The sequence below is a fragment of the Carcharodon carcharias genome, chromosome 23, assembly GCF_017639515.1.
Source record: "Carcharodon carcharias isolate sCarCar2 chromosome 23, sCarCar2.pri, whole genome shotgun sequence".
Taxonomy (NCBI): domain Eukaryota; kingdom Metazoa; phylum Chordata; class Chondrichthyes; order Lamniformes; family Lamnidae; genus Carcharodon; species Carcharodon carcharias.
This window is the reverse complement of record NC_054489.1, coordinates 17,527,483-17,548,651: the sequence shown is the minus strand read 5'-3', so window position 1 is coordinate 17,548,651 and position 21,169 is coordinate 17,527,483. Positions and strand designations below refer to the sequence as shown.

General features: G+C 40.5%; 1 protein-coding gene across 6 annotated transcripts in view; it reads right to left on the bottom strand.

Annotated features, from left to right (window-relative positions):
* Positions 1-17,863: 17,863 nt before the first annotated feature.
* The window catches only part of LOC121294026 (V-type proton ATPase 116 kDa subunit a1), a 68,480-nt gene continuing 65,174 nt past the window's right edge, over positions 17,864-21,169 (bottom strand). For all 6 annotated transcript variants that reach the window (XM_041217517.1, XM_041217519.1, XM_041217520.1 and 3 more), the window contains one exon: positions 17,864-20,969. In XM_041217517.1, coding sequence (XP_041073451.1) covers positions 20,876-20,969 — 94 coding nt within the window. In that variant the 3' untranslated portion in view covers positions 17,864-20,875. The remainder of the gene's footprint in view (positions 20,970-21,169) is intronic.

Genomic DNA, 21,169 nt, shown 5'->3' with positions numbered 1-21,169 from the left:
TAATCCCCCTCATTTCACATATCCATGGATATGGACTCCACAGATTTGTAGTGCTACATGATGCCAAGTTCAACTGTGTTCAAAGGGGCTACTTTGGTGATGACTGAGACAAACCATCCTGGAAGATTAATGGCTGTCCCCTGGGATATTTTTGCCTCAACCTGTATAGCCAAGTCACCTGTGACTTTATATTGCAGGTAAACTGATTTTTTGTATCTTAAAATACACAAGGCACTGATGGAATACACACATTGTTTGAATACCGGTGTGGGTTTGATTAAGAGTAATTTTGTTTCAGCTGAATTTAATTCAGTTAAGTACTTATTCCTTGCAGGGAAATTGTTTATGGGTTAGTGAGCACAATTATACTAAACTGAGTGGGATCCTGTTCTCAAGCAGACAGGCTGGGCCTAAATAGCCAAGTGGTTATGGTACTGGGCTTATAACCTCAAGATCAAGAGTTCAACTCTCACAATGGGAAACAATGTAACTTCATCTGAATAAACAGATGGAAACAGGTTTGTACTCAAAAGAGTTACTAATGGCCTGCTCTTTCACAAAACTCTGAAGTAGACAGTAATTTTTTTATATTCATTCATGGGATGTGGGTGTCGCTGGCTGAGCCAACATTTATTGCCCATCCCTAGTTGCCCTTGAAGAGGTGCTGGTGAGCTGCCTTCTTGAACTGCTGCAGTCCATGTGGTGTAGGTACAGACACAGTGCTGTTAGGGAGGGAGTTCCAGGATTTTGACCCAGCAACAGTGAAGGAACGGTGATATGTTTCCAGGTCAGGATGGCGTGTGACTTGGAGGGGAACTTCCAGGTGGTGGTGTTCTCATGTGTCTGCTGCCCTTGTCCTTCTAGATGGTAGTGGTCGTGGGTTTGGAAGGTGCTGTCTAAGGAAGCTTGGTGAGTTCCTACAATGCACCTTGTAGATGGCACACACTGCTGCCACTGTGTGTCACTGGTGGAGGGAGCGAATGTTTGTGGATGGGATGCCAATCAAGTGGGCTGCTTTGTCCTGGATGGTGTCAAGCTTCTTGAGTGTTGGAGCTGCACTCGTCCAGGTAAGTGGAGAGTATTCCATCACACTCCTGATCTGTGCCTTGTAGGTGGTGGACAGACTTTGGGGATTGGGGACTTTGGGGAGGTGAGTTATTCGCCACATGATTCCTAGCCTCTGACCTGCTCTTGATGCCCCAGCATTTATATGGTTAGCCCAGTTCAGTTTCTAGTTAATGGTAACCCCCAGGATGTTGATAGTGGGAGATTCAGCGATGGTAAAGCCATTGAATGTCAAAGGACGACAATTATATTATCTCTTGTTGCAGATAGTCATTGCCTCTCAGTCTTACTGCTACCTATCACCTAACATTTGCTCAGAATTCAGTCCAATTATATTTGCTGGCTGAGTTGAGAAGCTGCTTCATTCCAGGCACTCATAGCTTATAGCACCCTCAACCTACCCACCTGTCAACATCCTGTCCAAAACTGAATTTCTATCCATAACCTTGATAAAAATCAGAAATAATCAAATGACACCAAACCACCTTGATTGCAACATATTTACAATAATCTGGTCTAGTATCAGTCATCGTCAGACCTTATCCTGTAACATCTAATCAAACTACAGGGTAAGATTCAAAGTTTGTAAAGATGCAGAAAAGGGACTCCATCAAATAGTCAGTATTCCCTCAAATTCAATCATTCTTTTTACAGTAAGACTGCAAAAACTATTGACATGGGTGTAAAATAACAATGAATATGGATGTCACATTCAAATATTGATGATAAAACAGATATAAACTCTGTCATGTAAATACAAAGATAGAATGCTACAATGAAGTGTGTAAAGCCTCAGTAAAAATCAAATACTAAGATCAAAACATTTTTATGAGGTCTTCAGCAAATTATAGCAAAAAAAATAAAGAAAGACGGGGAAACAGCACAGCATTAAAATAAAACTACTTTTCCAAATATCTGTGATTGTTTTACAAGGACCCTTAGCAGAAATTTCAGAAAGGCTGTTAATTATACAGGTTGGCTCTATCAGTTTATGCATTATCTGCACTCATTGCGCTAAACAGACAATATGTCAAAGTCCAGATCATTCAGAAAGCAACTTTTTTCTTTTTCTCAGCCCGAACAGAAATCAAACCACATCCATCTAACCAACTGAGCTAACCACGTCACCCCCACACCCACCCTGCCTAGCTGCACCCCTGCTGCTCCGCCACTCTGCCCTACTGCCCCCAAGCTGTCCTGCCCTGCTGCCCCCACACCCATCCTGCCTTGCTGCATCCCTGCTGCTCCGTCACCCTACTGCCCCCCGCCACCCTGCCCTACTGCCCCCATGCCACACTGCCCTACTGCCCCCACTCTGCCCTGCCCGCTGCGGTCCCACTGCCCTCACACCATCCTGCCTGCTGCCCCCTCCATTGCAACATTACCAACATGTTTAACTTTTCAGTCTTCAGTTCTAGATTTCAACAAAATTATCTTACAATAAAAAAATGGAAACAAATTCATTTGGGCATTGGTGGAGGTAGGATGGTATTTCATCCAATAGAGAAATAATCCACTACATTTAATTATTCATGGTTTATTTAAAAGTGCAGGTCCCAGACTTTTCACTATTCTGTCTTGCCCTCATGTTCACACATTTTGTCTTTATCAATTCTTGGCCGCTCTCTTCTCGCTTCCACTAAATGAACCTCTTTAGTGTGGAATCGGTCCACATACCATTGCTTTTGACTTGTATTCAAACATCAATTACAGATGCGAAACCAATAATATATTGTGACAAGGAAATAATTCAGTTTTTGTTTTTAATGTTACTGACTCTATCTCTGCAATCTCACTTTCTGAATTGTTACTCACCTCATCTCTCCTTCATTCTCCTGAAATTTGAAAGGTTAAAGGTTGACAAACCCATATGTTGGTTACAGCTTGAATGTATTTTGTACCTATTTTATCCCCTTCCCCAATAATACACAACACAGATTTATAAACATTTAATTTGGAATTTTAAATTTAAACCGTCACCTTTGAGTCATCAAACCATTTGTGAGCTCCTACCTTACCCTGGGGAGCCTGTGACTAGCATAGTCTCTTGTAATGTGATTTTCTTGTTTTAACTGCTCAGTCATTAGGCTTGGCTTACAATAAATTACAATGTTTTACACATGCCATAGCAAGACGGAGCAATGTTTTACTGCTCAAGTGTGCTAACTCATTGAATGGTAGCTAACAGGCTCACTCCTGTGATTTCTTGCATGTTGGTTTCCTAGTGACCTGTGCTATCAAGTCCAAGCTTTGAGCTGAAGCCAAGAAGTTCCCAACAGGAAGGGTGATGCACCCTGCAGATCCCTTTTAGCGATTGGCTTGACAATATCAAATGCCTAGCAGCAGGTCACGGACCCATTCGAGAGGTCTAATATTGATGCATTCCATTAGGGAGCTTATAGGAATTAGTCTCAAGGTCATAAATGTAGTGTAAGATGTTTACCAACTTTGGAAGACCAACAACGCAACCAGTAACACAAGAGTTCTGGAGTTGGAAGTTTGTCCTGGGCTGTGGCACAACATGGGGCGGTATTTTATCTGTTGCCTATTATGTGTTCTGTCTGATATTCAGCTCCACTGGCATCAATAGGGTTGAGCATTGGGTAAAGGGGCGGCAGTAACTACCATTTAACACTACTGCCCGAGACAAATGGCTCCTCCATTGTGTTAAGCGGTGGAAACAAATTTGAATGAAATAAAAGATAAAACAACTAAGAACCATATAGCAGATGCTAATGTGCTGACCAACGCTGTGGGGGAACGTTTGCAGCTGGCTGGTCCAGCACTGATGTTTTTGTTTTCTTTCATTGGATGTGGGTGTCGCTGGCTAGGCCATCCCTAGTTGCCCTTGAGAAGGTGGTGGTGAGCTGCCTTCTTGAACCACTGCAGTCCATCTGGTGTAGGTATATGCACAGTGCTGTTAGGAAGGGAGTTCCAGGACTTTTAACCAGCGACAGTGAAGGTTTGAAGGCTTGACAGTGAAAGGGTATGTGGCTTGGAAGGGGATTTGCAGGTGGTAGTGCCCTTGTCCATCTAGGTGATAGAGTTTGTGCCTTTGGAATGTGTTGATGAAGGAGCCTTGGCAAGTTGATGGAGTGCATCTTGTAGATGGTACATGCTGCTGCCATTGTGTGCTCCAAGTGGATGGAGTGAATCTTTATTGTGGAGGATGGGACATCAATCAAGCAGGCTACTTTGTCCTGGATGGCATCGAGCTTCTTGAGCGCTCATCCAGGCAAATGGAGACAGGATGGGCTGAATGACCCCTTTCTGCACCACAACTTTTCTGTGGTCTTATGGGTAGTTTTCCATCACACACCTGACTGGTGCTTTGTAGAGTCAGGAGGTGAGTTATTTACTGCAGAATTCCCAGCCTCTGACCTGCTCTTGTAGCCACAATAATACCCCCCACTAAGTTGACAATGGCCATTCATGAAAAGAAAGCACTTAAAAAGAAGGAAGGGGAAAGTTAGTCAGCTCACTTCAGCAGTTGTATAGCTTAGTTTGCATCAACCACTGAAATCTGAAAATAAAATTCTTATAATCCCAGTAGTGGAGGTTAAATAACGCAGAGTGGAATTAAAAATAGCGCTTTAACTTTCCATTAAAATCAGTACTTTGGTATCTCTGAATCTATCGGTCTCATTTCTTGGTCTCAAAATTCATTGGGGTTTCCTGACATAGATGTTTCCACCCGTTAGAAATGCTGAATGTCCGTGTGTAATCATTACAATTGACGTGTGTCATTTTTGCATCATATTAAAGCAGACAGGAATAGGAAACTGAAAAATGTATTGGCCACATGTGTATTTAAGGCTGATGCTGAACTAGCTGAGCACATACATTTTCTTTCTTTTTGGGCACTATCTTTTCAAAACCAGAATACAAAAGCTTTTTCTTTTTACAGCACAGAGATCTGATTATTGTAAACCTCTGAATTTATTTGTGATTCGAAACTTGGTTCACACATTTTCATTCAAATTCATCCATTTCCCTCTCCTCATTTTCCTGAATATTTTAGTGAACAGCATCTCTACAGATGGGATATTTTTCTTTATCTCATGGCATTTTCTGCCCAGTAGCTTTTTATTTTGCAAATAATTTTGAAAAGCAAGAGAACTTGTTTCTAAACTTCCAAAGTTTTGTTGAGTGCACTAGACATTTTCTTATGTATGTGTAAGTGAATGCAAAATGAGAATGGAAGCCATTTGATTACACAGTTGCTGCAGCTTTTGGGTCGTGTCCTACAAATTTTAAGAACTGCATTAAAATTAGGGAGAAACAAGAGGGAGAGCATGCTCAATTTTCAAAACAATAGCTGAATTTTGAATTATGCAGAGTTATTAGTGGTCACCACTGGGGTTAATATCATTTCAGTACTTTTGGCAAAATGCTAACACGTGAGTGAGTTCTTATGAACTCAAAATTATCGACAACACTTTCAACAACGAGGGCAGGAAGACAAATGAAAGAATCTTTACAGTACAGACCTATACACTGTATAAATACTGTATTTGCATGCTCTTATACAAATCACTCAAGACAAAAATATCTCGATCTATTATTTTTAGTTGACGATATTGCTGCATCATAGAATACCATTCATTGCCTGCTACGATGTTCGAGTCCTTGTTCTCTTCCCCCCATCTAGTGGGGATCTTGGAAAATGCAAGGCACCTGTCTTTCAAATACAACTTACATATTTTAATTATATTTTCTTTCCTTGCAAAAAATGAGCCTTCTATTCATTTCAGTACTGAATACAATTATTTTGACATTCCATCCCATTTCTTCAATGCTCTGTGGGCTGTCATTACCTCTCAAATACAGACAATAGGTAGTATTCACTATTAGTTTTGCTCAATTCATTGAAAGGGAAGCAAAGTGTCATAACTTTTTTGTTAATGGTGGTGTTTTGGCATCACCAGCACATTATAGGTTCATTCCTCACAGCAGCACTTTCTTCTTTTCCAGAATATGCCTGTATGTTAGACATGGTGCATCTCAAATATCAATAACAGACCAATGTTGACAGGAAGTGTCACATATATGTACAGCACAAAGACAGCAGGAAGCATTCCATCATCAAATGTAAAAACTGTCACTGCCTTCAACTCAATTACATTGAAAATACCAGAGCAATAGATTCAACAAAACAACTGTAGGCTTGGGTTGCCATTCAGAGGACTTGCATTCAAATCCCTGTCTTAGCCATCACCTGATTGTCACAAACAAGCTTCTCCAGTTACTCTGGGTGGGGAATTTATAGTCGGGATGTTTTCCATTCCAAAGGGCAGAAAAAGTTATTAGGACACAATGCTACCCCACCTCCCCACCCCCCCACCCCACTCCCCCACTCCCCCTCCCACATCCCCAGTTAACTAATCAGAACAGGAGATGTATTTTCAACACAGGTCAGGTTGGTCTCCAGGATAACGGATTACCTACAAAAGCAGTTTGCAGAAATACTGGAGGACTTTTTTTTACAGGGAGCAAGTTTCACAGGATGCTTTACCTGGCAATAAAGGATAACTGAAAGAATTCATCGATAAAAGCAAAATATTGCAGATGCTGGAAATCTGAAACAAAAACAGAAAATGCTGGAAAAACTCAGCAGGTCTGGCAGCATCTATGGAGAGAGAAACAGAGTTAACGTTTCAAGTCTGTGTGACCCTTCTTCAGAGTTGAAGAGAAGTGGGAATGTGATGAAAATGGAAAGTGACCTTCTATCCAGATCCACCTGCCCCACCTCCGTTAAACAGTATATCTCTCATCACATTCCCACTTCCCTTCAGCCCTGGAGAAAGGTCATAAGGACTCGAAACGTAAACTTTGTTTCTCTCTCCACAGATGCTGTCAGACCTGCTGAGTTTTTCCAGCATTTTCTGTTCTTGTTTGTGGGAGAATTCATCTGTTTGTTCAGTTGGTGTAGCACTGTACACTCAGTCACATAGGATAGGAGATAGCATTTTTAATTCCTGGATTGTTCAGGGGTGGAGTGGTAATAGTTGGAGTCACCATATTCCATCATCCCTGGGATCCTACCCCTGATTGCTGTATCATGATCCCTCATTGATAGTGTGTGAATATTGATTGAGGCTTTTCAGATGTGGGTTCCCATCGCAAGCAAATTACTAGCCAACACCCAGAGCCAAGGCTCACATATAAAAATTGACAATCATCTCCACTAGAGTAGAGGTTCAGTTAGCATCCAAATAAAAAGCCCCAGCGCGAGCTTGTGCAATGAAGAGAAATAGAGAGAAAGAACGAGAAAGAAAACACTGCAAAAATGGGTAATTTGTATGTAACCCCCGTGGAGCTGCATGAACATGTAACATGTATGTAACCCCTGTGGAGCTGCATGAACATATAACATGTATGTAACCCCCGTGGAGCTGCATGAACATGTATCTGTGGTCAGTGATGAAGGCAAAGAGAAGCCTCATAAGATATCCAAGCTCTGACAGAGGTTACTGGCACACCATACTTGCCAGTGAACATGTTCACAAGACTATACTACACTGATGCAGGCTACACCAACAGCACATTGGCAAAGACATTCCTCCTGATGGAGGTTTTGACCACTTTATACAGTGTTCATTTTCCAGTTTTCTTCCATTTCCTCCACCAAAGAGACTCCTTGAGTTCAGCTCCATGGGGGTTAGCAGTCCTCCATTACTTTAATCATTCTTCATATGTAACCCTGAGCAATATGTTGCGGCAAGTTGTTCGAATGTGCGAAGTATCATAGTAATTGTTCAGTCAAAAATGAAAAATGCAAAATGGAACAGGCTCCAAAGAAACAATTGGGTAGAAGTTTTGTTTTCAGTGCACGGACACTAGTGTGACCAGCAGTTCACAAATGCTTTCTAGAAGCCATCCAAATATCATTCCATTCATTTAACGGAACGAAATGAAGCAACAGATGGGATCTGTAAAATGGAGAAATTCATCGAGCACGCAGATTACGGCCTAAGTGAATACAAAAATCTACCCCATTTAGTTGAGAAACAAAAAAAAAATTCATAGTTTCGAGCAACCTGCTTTACCCACCACCACCCTATCATTGCAGCACTCTCGTGTATCTTTTGTTAATTCACTAATGTTTAAATTACTGTTAATTTAAGTGAAATTTCCCTACACCATAGAAAAGTTATGGCACAAAAAGAGGCCATTCAGCTCATGATGTCTGTGCTGGCTGAAAAACAAAAAAATAGCTGTCTGCCCATTCTAACCCCACCATCCAGTACCCCGTCTGGAGCCTTGCAGGTTACAGCACTTCAGGTGCAGGTCCAGGTACCTTTTGAATGAGTTGAGTGTTTCTGCCTCCAGCACCAAAGCAGGCAGCAAATTCCAGACACCCACCATCCTCTGGCTAAGAAGATTTCCTCATTTGCCCTCTAATCCTTCTACCAATCACCTTAAATTTGTGCCCCCTGGTAACTGACCTCTCTGCTAAGGGGAACACATCTTTCATGTCTACTCTATCCAAGTCCCTCATAATCTTGTACACCTTCATTAAGTCACCCCTCAGCCTTCTCTGTTCTAAGGAAAACAACCCTTGCCTAGCCAATCTTTCCTCATAGCTGCAATTTTCAAGCCCTGGCAACATTCTTGTAAACCTCCTCTGTACTCTCCTCAGAACTATTATGTCCCTCCTGTAATGTGGCGACCAGAACTGTACACACAATTCCAGCTGTGGCCTAACCAGTGTCTTATACAGTTTCAGCATTACATCCCTGCTTTTATATTCTATATCTCATTCAATAAAGGAAATCATTCCCTATGCTTTACTTACTACATTATCCACCTGTCCTGTCATGTTCCGGAACATATGGACATGCACAAAAGGTCGCCACTTCCTCTACCCCTCTCAATTTCCTCCCATTTGTTGAGTATTCCCCAATTTTGTTTTCCCTCCCCAAATGCATTACTCACATTTCACTGGATTGAATTCCATTTTCCACTTTTCTGCCCACTCAACAAAACTGTTGATATAATTCTGGAGTCGATAGCTATCCTCTTCACAATCAACTACATGGCCAATTTTTGTGTCATCTGCAAATTTCCCAATCGTGCCACCTACATTTAAGGCCAAATCATTAATATATACAACAAACAGCAAGGGACCCATCACTGAGCCCTGTGGAACGCCACTGGAAACCGCATTCCAGTCACAAAAATATCCATCGACCATTACCCTTTGTTTCCTGTCGCTGAGCTCATTTTTGATCCAACTCACCACTTCCTTTGTATCCCATGGGCTTTTACTTTTCTGACCTGTCTGCAATGTGGGACTTTGTTCAATGCCTTAATAAAATCCATGTAGACAACATCCACTGCAATACCCTCATCAATTCTCCTTGTTACCTCCTCAAAAAATTTGATGTCTGACTAACCAGCCCATAATTATTTAGCCTATCTCTCTTTTTAAATAATGGTACAATGTTCATAGACCTCCAACCCTCTGGTATCTTGCCGGTACCTAGTGAAGATTGAAAATTGATCCTCAGAGCCATTCGTTATTTCCTCCATGGCTTCCTTTAGCAGCCTGGTTACAATCCAACTGGCCCTGGTGATTTATCTAGCTTCAAGGATGACAGTCCCACTAGTACTTCCTCTCTCATTATGCTTATTGTATATAATATTTCACAACCCTCCTCATTAACTAGAATATCTGCATCTCTCCTTTGTGAAAACAGAGACAAAGTACTCATTAAGAACCCTGTCTACATAAATTACCTTGTACATCTCTGATAGACCTTACCCTTTCCTTAGTTATTCACTTGCTGTTAATGTACTATAAAACATCTTTGGCTTTTCCTTGATTTTACCTGTTAATATTTTTTCATATCCTCTCTTTGATTTCATAATTTACATTTTTACTTCACCCCTGTACTTTCTATGCTCATCTGGGCTTTCTACAGTATTAAACTTTTTGTGTGTCATAAGCTTTCTTTTTCTGCTTTATCTTACCTTGTATGCTTCTGGATAACCAGGGGACTCTAGATTTGGCAGTACCACCCTTTACTTTGTGGGGACATGTCTACACTGTGTCCGTAGAATCCCACTTTTGAATGCTTCCCACTGATTTGTCACTGATTTTCCTTCGAGTAGCTTTATTCAGTCCACTTTTGCCAGATCACTTCTCAGCTTCATAAAATTTGTCTTCTCCTAATTTAGAACTTTTACTCCTGTTCTATCCTTGTCCTTTTCCATTATGATGCTAAATCTAACTGTTTAAGATCACTATCTCCAAAATGGGCACCCACTGCTACTTTGTTCACTTGCCCTACTTCATTCCTAAGACTAAATCTAGAATTGCGCCCCCTGTCGTTGGGCTCCCCAAAGGCCCCGATCCTCACCCTCCCTTTTATCTGCTCCCGAGTGGGGGTGTCTCCTGCAGGTCTGGTTCTCTCTGCACCCTAAAGGTAAGTCAAAGGATGAGTTTTAGAGATGAATGAGCAAAATATCCACCAACCAACCACTTATCTGCTTTCCTGAAATGTCTCACTTTGATTGCTGCCGGGAGGCAGCTGCTCTGGGGGACACAGTTTGGACAGTTCTTCCAACTGATGTGGGCTGCCTCTGGGTCTTCCATTCTGATACTCCCTTAACTCACCTTAATTCATTCAATGCTATGGCATAATTTCACACATTATTACTACTGCAGCCGTGGCTTTAAAACAACCTTGAAGCTGTAAATGTGGGATCCCAACCACAAGATACAGTGATTCAGTTAAAGGGACACATGCAGAGGTAGAACTATGATGATTCCCTAATTCCACTTTTGTAAATACTAACCTATCAATTTTTCACGTAAAATGATTAATCCAATGTAAATCTAACATTGAGTACTTTATTATTTTAAGTATCCTGTTTGCACATATTTAGAAGGGTTTAGAAGGCATCTGTCTCTTGGTTGAATCCGTTGTGTCCGTGTGACACCCTGGTTTCTCACGTACAAACCGTCCAGATTGAAAGAGTATAGAAGTGCACAATGAGGTTGATCTTAGGCCCTCAGTACTATTCATACAACAATACCCTTAATGGTGCAAAGCTGAAAACACTAAGCAAGAAGAGTTAGTACTTGTACTAAGTTTGGAAAATCCCTTATGCGATCTACCCAATTTCAGAACTGATTATAGCCACCTCACTAAGAAGGCAACTCAGCAGTGTGACTAAATTCAGCCTCATAAAATGCAGCTCAGAAAGGTATCGATGTGGCCCCATTCCTTACATGGTTTGAGTCCTTAATGAAGTTCTTAAATTATTCAATTTATATGTACCTCAGTGCCTGTAATGTACGAATGGTAAGTGAAATGTTAATATAATTTTAATTCAAAATTATCCTTCTTTTAATATCCTGTCCACCACTTCCCTGTTAGCTGCTGTATACGTTTGCCTATTTTGTTAATACAATATTGTTACTTGTTTTTAACCTGATAACTTAGTCTATGAATTTTTCAATGTAACTTACACTGCAACTCAGCCTCCGGGTTGCGAATGTGCTCCTTGAATAAAACACCAGGTCACAAAATACCATGCTAACGTTTTTCTAAGTAAGTATTTCTCCTCTGTTACAGAATGCTATATATATACACTACTTAATGGCATACCTCAGATAATTTTTTTAAAAATCTATTAAATATATATTAAAGAACATCACACTGCCCTTCTGTCAACTTAATTTTCAGGATGATTGCATTTGTCCACAAGAGAGAGTTATTGTACAGCAATATTCTAAATTAACAGATCTAACACAATGCATAGAAGCCCAGCATTTAATATGGGCCAGTGTTTAGCTATAAAATATATTGCAGCTGTATCAAAGGCAACTGTAGCAATGGGGTTCTGATTTCCTTCAGTGAAAACAAAACCATTTGGGCCCTGGAGCAAATACAGATGGCAGTGACCTACCAGCAGGGATGCTATTAATGGTTTGCTGGCTAGTGTGAGCAGGGGAGATTTACACTATGACACCAGGATGGAGATGTGCCAATGTCATGTTCAGAATGCATTTATATCATGGGTCCTTCATTGCCCTTCTTTCACTATTGTTTTGGAAACTTTTTGGGGCGGTGGGTGGGGAACAAGGTTTCAGTCTTCTCTAAGTAATCTTGCTTTACTCCGTTTTGTTTCCATAAAGTCACAAATAATTTCTGCAAGGCATCAGAATCTGCCAGAAAATGTAGCATTTAAATATTCAAACCTACATTAGCTCCACATGTCCATTGAGTCCGTTACCACAATTTAAAAAAAACATTCCTGTGGCAACAAACAGTGCTTCTTTTCAAAAACTTGCAGTTACATTGGATGTCCTAGTTTTGTAGCATTGGACTAAATCCTTTTCATTGTGTTACACATGTCAAACTGCTCTAGACTGTATCTGGGTTGTTTGCACCCAAAGTTGGAAATTCTGACATGTTCGCTGTTTCCAGCATTGGAGTTAATTCTGTGAATTGATCAATTGATATTGCACAATAAGGGTCTATTTCGGACACCATTCTCTTTCCAAGCCCACCATGATTGATGTGAAATTATATGGTTTCTGTATTTTGTGCAAGTAATTATCAGTTGCAGGTAGTGAGATTTTGCAAACTGAAGATGAGACATCAAAAAAATGTGTTGGCAGAGATGTGGTTTGGAGTTGTTGTACATAGATTCTCTAAATCACAGCTTAGCTCACTCATCCTTTTGGTACAACGATAGTATTTCAGTTAAACAAAAATAGGATGGGTTTTATAAAACAAGTCAACAGGAAACTATTTAAATGCACAAGTGTACGGTCTTAACTGCAGATATTGCCCAAGTCCATTTATAAATCATAGAAAAATGACATGATGTGGTGGAATCAGATTACTAGCACCCACAGATGACTGTTTTTGTATAAAGATTATACAAGGTATAAATAGACTTTTTTTAAAAGTCTATTTTCTTTATTTAAAATCAGGTTATTCACAGGTGGTGATCAGACAGATTAAAAATGCTGCGTTTTGCAATGTACCCATTTTCAGCTGCATTAATCAAACTGCATTAATTTACCACTCAAACATAAGGGAATATTTTAAAACCATCTTAAAAAAAACCTTCTAAAATACTGCCTGATTTCATTATTTCATGGCCGATTTCACAATCGATATTCCAATAAGTTTGCGTGAAATCTTGAGGGAAAAAAAAACACTTCTGAAAACTAGCACAATTTTGGGTGTAATTTGCACCCAGTTCACTAGCTGTGCTCAAAGCAGAGACTGTACCACTTAGTTGCATGGCATCGGTATATATATAATTTCACAAATAATGTGCAAATGGATCAGTGGCTAAATCTTAAATTACAAAATGCTTTAAATGGACTATGTCCAACAAAATGAATGCCAAGGTTGTGTGAAGATACAGGAACGCAAAGGAGACGGATCAGAGAGAGGCATCTTCATCATTCTTCCTCTCTAGACATTTAAAGACTAGTGGACTAGCTCCTGTCCCTCATGAGTAAAGCATAACTGAATATCCAATGTGGCATTTGCCACTGACTGGCGAGGTCAAGTTATTGCCATTATGAGTTTTGTCAATAAATAGTACTGCAGAGTAAATTAGGCATGATGTACTTCAAAATAATCTCATCAGAACCAGAGCTGACTGCTTATAACAGAAATTTAGTTGTGTCCTAGAGAATCAGCACTCTTTAAGCAACAATGTGTGCACACATTACTTCAAAGGGCACTGGAGCAATTAATATTAGACATTTTTTTAGCGTCACCAAAATGTGCACATACCAATGCAATCATTTATAGTGCCTTTAACTTGGAAAAATGTCCCAAGGTTCTTCACAGGATGACAGAATCAGAGGAGGTTTACAGAACAGGAAGAGGCCACTTGGCCCCTCATGTCTGCCTGGGCCGAAAGACTCAGCCTCATCCCATTTTCCAGCATTTGACCTGTAGCCCTGCAGGTTACAGCACTTCAGGTGCATATCTGGACACCTGTTAAATGAGTTGAAGGTTTCTGCCTTTACTACCCTCGGGCCAGACCCCCATAACCCTTTGGGTGAAAGACGTTTTCCTCATCTCCCCACCAATCTTTTTACTAATCACTTTAAATCTATGCCCCCTAGTCATTGTCCCCTCTGCTAAAATAAATAGGCCCCTCCCATCCACTCTATCCAGGCCCCTGACAATTTTGTACCTCAATCAAATCTCCCCTCAGCCTCCTCTGTTCCAAGGAGAACAATCCCAGCCTATCCAATCTTTCCTCATAGCTGTAATTTTCCAGTCCTGGCAACATCCGCGTAAATCTCCTCTGTGCCCTCTCTAACCCAATTACATCCTTTCTGTAGGGAGATGACCAGAACTGTACACAGTACTCAAGTTGTGGCTTAACTAATGTTTTATATAGGTCCAGTGTAACCTCCCTGCTCTTATATTCTATGCCTCGGCTAATAAATGAAAGGATTTCATATGCCTTCTTAGCTACCTTATCAAGCTGTCCTGCTACCTGCAGGGATCTGTGAACATTCACTCCAAGGCTCATCGCCTCTCAGTATCCTCCTATTTATTGTGCAATCCTTTGCCTTGTTTGATCTCCCCAAATGCATCACCTCACACTTCTCTGGGTTGAATTCCATTTGCCATTTTCCTGCCCACCTGACCAGTCCCTTGATATCGTCCTGCAGTCTATAAGCAATCTTCCTTGCTATCAACAGTATGGTCAATTTTTTTGTCATCTGCAAATTTCTTGATCACTCCCCCTACATTTATGTCCAAAATCATTATATACACCACAAAAAGCAGGGGACTTAGTACTGGGCCCTGCAGAACTCCACTGGAAGCAGCCTGTTGGCACAAACACATCCATCACCAATTATCCTTCGTTTCCTGCCATTGAGCCAATTTTCTACCCAGCTTGCTGCAGTGTAAAGTAAAAGTTGACAGAGACACACAAGGAGATATTAGGACAGGTGCTTAAAATCTTGGTCATTTACACCTGCTAAAAGTGTTGGTCGCCCCCTCGCTTCATTCCAGCGGTCTGTATCAAGGTTTTCTGAAAAAGATTTGACATTGATCATTGTGGAACTTTCTAGCTTTGTACCTCACTAAAAAGATGCAGGCATCTTCTTATGCTTAAATCTAATTGTAAACTGAAGGGACAAAAAAAATGCTTTATACTCAACACAAAAAAAGTTTTCTACTTTGGAGGAAGATAACTGGACTCTCACTGAATTCCTGTAAAACTACATGGTGAAAGTGGTGGAGGGTTTCCCCTATTTGAATGTTCAGAATAAAGATAGGTTGAGTTACAGGCATTGTTTATACTATTAGGAATGCAACAATTTATCAAATCTGTTCTTATTCATCTAATTCATGTTTGATTTAATAAATATCTAACTTTTTTTATTCATTCATGGGATGTGGGCGTCACTGGCTGAGCCCATCCTTAGTTGCCCTTGAGAAGGTGGCGGTGAGCTGCCTTCTTGAACCACTGCAGTCCATGTGGTGTAGGTACACCCACAGTGCTGTTAGGGAGGGAGTTCCAAGATTTTGACCCAGCGACAGTGAAGAAACAGCGACATGTTTCCAAGTCAGGACGGTGAGTGACTTGGTGGGGAGCTTCCAGGCGGTAAAATCTGTCTGCTGCCCTTGTGCTTCTAGATGGTAGCGGTGGTGGGTTTGGAAGGTGCTGTCAAAGGAGCCTTGGTGAATTCCTGCAGTGCACCTTGTAGGTGGTACACACTGCTGCTACAGTGTGTCAGTGGTGGAGGGAGTGAATGTTTGTGGATGTGATGCCAATCAAGTGGGTTGCTTTGTCCTGGACGGTGTCAAGCTTCTTGACTGTTGCGGGAGCTGCACTCATCCAGGCAAGTGGGGAGTCAGTAGATGAGTTACTCGTCGCACAATTCCTAGTATCTGACCTGCTCTTGTAACCACAGTATTTATATGGCTAGTCCAGTTCTGTTTCTAGTCAATGGTAACCCCCAGGATGTTGATAGTGGGGTTTTCAGTGATGGTAATGCCATTGAACGTCAAAGGGCTATGGTTGGATTCTCTCTTTTTTGGAGATGGTCATTGCCCGACATTTGTGTGGTGCGAAAGTTACTTGCCACTTGTCAGCCTAAGCCTGGATATTGTCCAGGTCCTGCTGCATTTGGACATGGGCTGCTTCAGTATCTGAGTCATCGCGAATGGTGCTGAACATTGTGCAAACATCCCCAATTCTGACCTTACGATGGAAAGAAAGTCATTGCTGTAGCAGCTGAAAATGGTTGGGCCGTGGACACTACCCTGAGGAACTCCTGCTGTGATGGCCTGGAGCTGAGGTGACTGACCCCCAACAACCACAAACATCTTCCTTTGTGCTAGGTATGACTCCAACCAGCGGAGAGATTTCCCCCCTCCTGATTCCCATTGACTCCAGTTTTGCTCGGGCTCCTTGATGCCACACTTGGTCAAATACTGCCTTGATGTCAAAGGGAGTCACTCTCACCTCACCTCACGAGTTCAGCTCTTCTGTCCATACTTGAACCAAGGCTGTAACGAGGTCAGGAGCTGAGTGGCCCTGGTGGAACCCAAACTGGGCAACAGTGAGCAGGTTATTGCTAAGCAGCCATAAGGTGCATCTAATAAGATGTTGTAGCTGTACTGGAACAGCTTGGCTAGATGCACAAGTTCTGAAGCAAAAGTCTTCAGCACTATTGCCAAAATATTGTCAGGGCCCATAGCCTCTGCAGTATCCAGTGCCTTCAGCCATATCATGTGGAGTAAATCGAATTGGCTGAAGACAGGCAGCCATGGTGCAGTGCAGGGAACCTCTGGAGGAGGCCGAAATAGATCATCCACTCAGCACTTCTGGCTGAAGAGTGTGGCAAATGCTTCAGCCTTATCTTTTGCACTGATGTGCTAAGCTCCTCCATCAGAGGATGGGGATATTTGTGAAGCCTCCTCCTCCACTGAGTTAATTGTCCACCACCATTCATGACTCGATGTGACAGGACTGCAGATCCATTGGTTGTGGGATCGCTTAGCTCTATCACTTGCTGCTTATGCTGTTTGACATGCTAGTCCTGTATTATAGCTTCACCAGGTTGACACCTCATTTTTAGGTGTGCCTGGTGCTGCTCCTGGCATGCCCTCCTGCAACAGCCACCTTTAGCATTGTGTCTTCAAACATGTACTTGTACATAGAAATGTTAAACTTCATACCCCCCCACTAAAACTGTATTTTGCAGAAAAAGGGACTTATATTATTTGTACAGCACCTTCCATGACTGCAAGCTGTCCTAATACCCTTGATAACTATTAAATACAACACAGCCTAAATGTCCATTTTCCTCAGTCATTTTGTTTTCAAGATAACCTAAATTTTATTTTCAACGTTTGTTTTTTTTTAAATGCTAGAAATATTTTGATTTAGAAATGAACAACAGCTGAGTCACAGGGGAAAAATTTCCTGTCCCAATGGATTCTAGCCATTTATTAAGATCTCAGCAGATGATTGGCTGTTCCTTTTTAAAGCAGTCCTGCTATGGTGCTTAATGAGGATGTGTCACAAACAGCTAAAAGTAAGTTTGGTTACAAAACACCTCAATTATGAGCATCTTTATCTGCCTTGTATATATTTAGAACTCTGGCATCTAGCACTATGCTTCTCAAATGCAATTATTACACTGCCATCTAGCAGGCTCAAATATCACTGATACAATAAATCACTTGTTGAACAATCGGATGAAAGGAAGGTGAGTGATGTAAAGACAAGTTGCAAGTACTAAACTACCAAAAGTCAGAAAACAATAGATTGCCAATGAGTATTTTTACATTCCACCACATTTTTATTCTATTTTTAAATACATGTTGACATTATGCATAAGCTTCAGGTTGGAATAATATTTCCTAACTAATGACAATAAGGTGATTAAAGAGCTTTCAGCTTCAACTGGATGCACATTCACAAGCTGTAAACAGTCAAAACATGTAAACAAAAAAAAGGAAAGTCACAAGAGCGAACAAGTATTAAACAGGTCGGATTCATCAGTCCTGGCTCAGCCATTCTGGAGTACATACAAAGTTGTGACATTTTAAAGTCAGGATTTAAGACTCACACTAGACAGAATGGGGTGACAATTTGATACATTGATGGTTTGATGTCAGGAGTCAGCTTATATCACAATATACATCAGCCAGTACAAACCAAATATTCGGGTGCAGTGTGGTATAGGTTGATTGGTTGAAAGACAGGATAACTTCTAAAATAGTCATTACTAATTTACCCAAATTGGAACATATCGCAAAGTACAAATGTCGACTTCTCCTGATTAAAAAAAAACAAATCTAAATGTAACTACAATTTTATTTAATTCTAGTTTATTTCATTTTCCCAACACCATAATGACGTGTAGCATGATCATTGTGCAACAGGTCAAAAAGGTCAGTGGCAAAAGGCTACTTTTTAAAAAATGGGCTTCTTAGTACATTGTGTTAAGGAGTACATCAGAAAATATAGTTGCACTTAATTCTAAAAAAATATTGTAGCAAAGCAAGAAAATGAAAAATTATTGATTTATATTGGTCCAAATGTTTCAGGATATGCAAATCTGAGTGCAAATCATTTGATTGAAAATGAGGAAATATAAAACTTTGAGAAACATCCTGCAAGTTACAATGGCAATATAATTGTGAGAGCATTTCCAATATTCAATATCTGTATCACCCAATAGCAACTTTATTATCTTTAACAAGTACTCTTTGTAAAGGTACAGGGAGTAACTTGTATTAGCACTCACTACAGCAATCCAGAATAAGGATATGATCCAAATAGAAAGCCAAACCAGGATCCAGCCAACCCCAGGAGGGTTGTTTGACTTTCAGAATTAGGAGACATAATTTGTTTAGATCAAGATGATCTGTTGTGAACAAAACAGAGGTTGCTGTATTTTTTTTTAAAACTGTCTCAAAACTATTGCTGGGGGTGTGTGTGCGCGCGCGCGCGGGCATGTAGCGTGGCGATAGAGAAAAGCAGACTGTCATATAAATCTTTTAAAATAAGACTAAATTACAATTTGACAGTTGTATAAAACATCTGACATTTAGATCTGAGGAGTTTTCATCCTGCAATACTGTCACCAAAGTCATCCATCAATTTGGTCATCCCAGAAAATGAAACTTCGATGTAGGCTTTACAATGAAGGTAGGATTCCAGAATTTCACAAAAAAAAATCCGGGGCCCATTGAAAGCCAGGCTCTCCACAGGTAATGAGAGAATTATTCAACTGATGCATGCAGACTGTCCCAATTCACTACACAGTTACAGCTGAGATAATCGTAATAGAAATCAAGGACGTGTTATTTACACGCAGTCTTGGAATGGATGTAGTAGGTTCAACATATCTAAAGGTCTGACACATACAATTAAAAGATCAGGACTTCAACTTCATAATATCTTCTGTTTCTCGGGCATCTTGAGATACAAAGCTAGCTTTGGGGATCATACCAACACAAGGAGTGAATATTCACTAATGATATGGAGTATTAGCTCCTAACCAGACCAATATATGTGGCGTATACATTTTGCAGCAAAATGGATGAGTGTTTTGCGAAAATCAATGTCAGAAACCTAAAACTGAACCAGATAGCTTTCCATTAATTGATCTTTGTATTTTTAGATCAACACCAAGGTCTCCAAAGCAGCTAAAATTGCTATAAGCTTTATCAAAGTCAACAGAATATGACACTTCTTTTCCCTCTACTCTCCATGATGTTCCCTTTAAACCCAAAAGAAAAGCAAGTTGGAACCTTAACTACATGAGATGCCCTCATTATACTGACAGGGGAATAAACTAGACATGGCCAGCAAAAAAAAAAGTCACTCAGACTGAGAGGAAGGAATAAGGGAGTTTGTTCAGTGAAGCGAGAGATTCAGGGTTTTCAGTAATATTGCAAATTGACTAATGTTTTCAGGAGAACCAGACAAAACTAAAAAGCAAAATAACTAAGTGTAATTGCACAGTGACCAGAACAATTCTCCTTCTGGTGAAACACTGCAAAGGCATCTAAAATAGGTGAGTAATTTCAGAATTTCCTTATATAGCAACATGAGTAAATTTTGTAAGTGGATATTCTGAACAGTTCCAGAATAACTTCCCCGAGAGACAGTTTGGAGACACTTAGTCAAAATTAATAGTTTCTATACACAACCTGCTTTGTGCACTGGACCTTCACCCTACCTGCTAGTGACCACTCAAGCTTCCTACAACTATATCATATATTTACAAGTTACAAATCAATTGGTGCTTTTAATATTTGGGGGCCAAGAATACCTTCCAAATGGTACATTCTAGTGCCCACCCATCCCTACCTTTCCCTGAAGCCCAACTCTATTCTTCCACCTCCCACATAAAATTAAATAAATAAGTAGATAGCTAGTTACAATTCTGGAAATTTGCATCCTGTGTTGTATAGAGCTACTAGGAGGTATAATACTGCAATACTGTGAAATCAGTCAGCCTTCCCAAGACACAAAAAGTGAACAGCTTATCTATAAATACAACATGTGTTTACCAAAGGAACAATTATTATACTACAAGAAACCATCAAGTGAACATTGAGTGGGACAGGAGTTCAGTTATAATGCAATAGTCACACTTCACAACTGCATTGATTGACAGGGAAAACATCTGGTTTAAGTGCATGCAGAAAAGTATCAAAATCAGCTGCAACATTGTATTAGGATACGGAGGGCATCAATCACATGATCTATATGCACATCACAAACCGCATATTTATAACACAGGCAGACAGATCGTGAATTTAATACATCTTCGGTTTTACTCTTCGAACCTTCCTTCAAGAATGCTTTCAAACGAGAAGGGAACAAACTTATAACCAGCGCCAGAGTAGAATTTGCTTTGGAACTCGATCCTGTGAAAACAAAAGATACTCGTTAAGTATGTCACTGATGGTAGTGTCATGGCTGAAAAGACAAAACATTTAGATATCAACTTATAATCACACTTGGCCACAGTGAACACTGCTTTAGTATACCACTACATTGTACTACACAACTAGCAAGTCATAAACTCAATCATGATTTCAACTACAGCAGAATTGTAACAATGCTG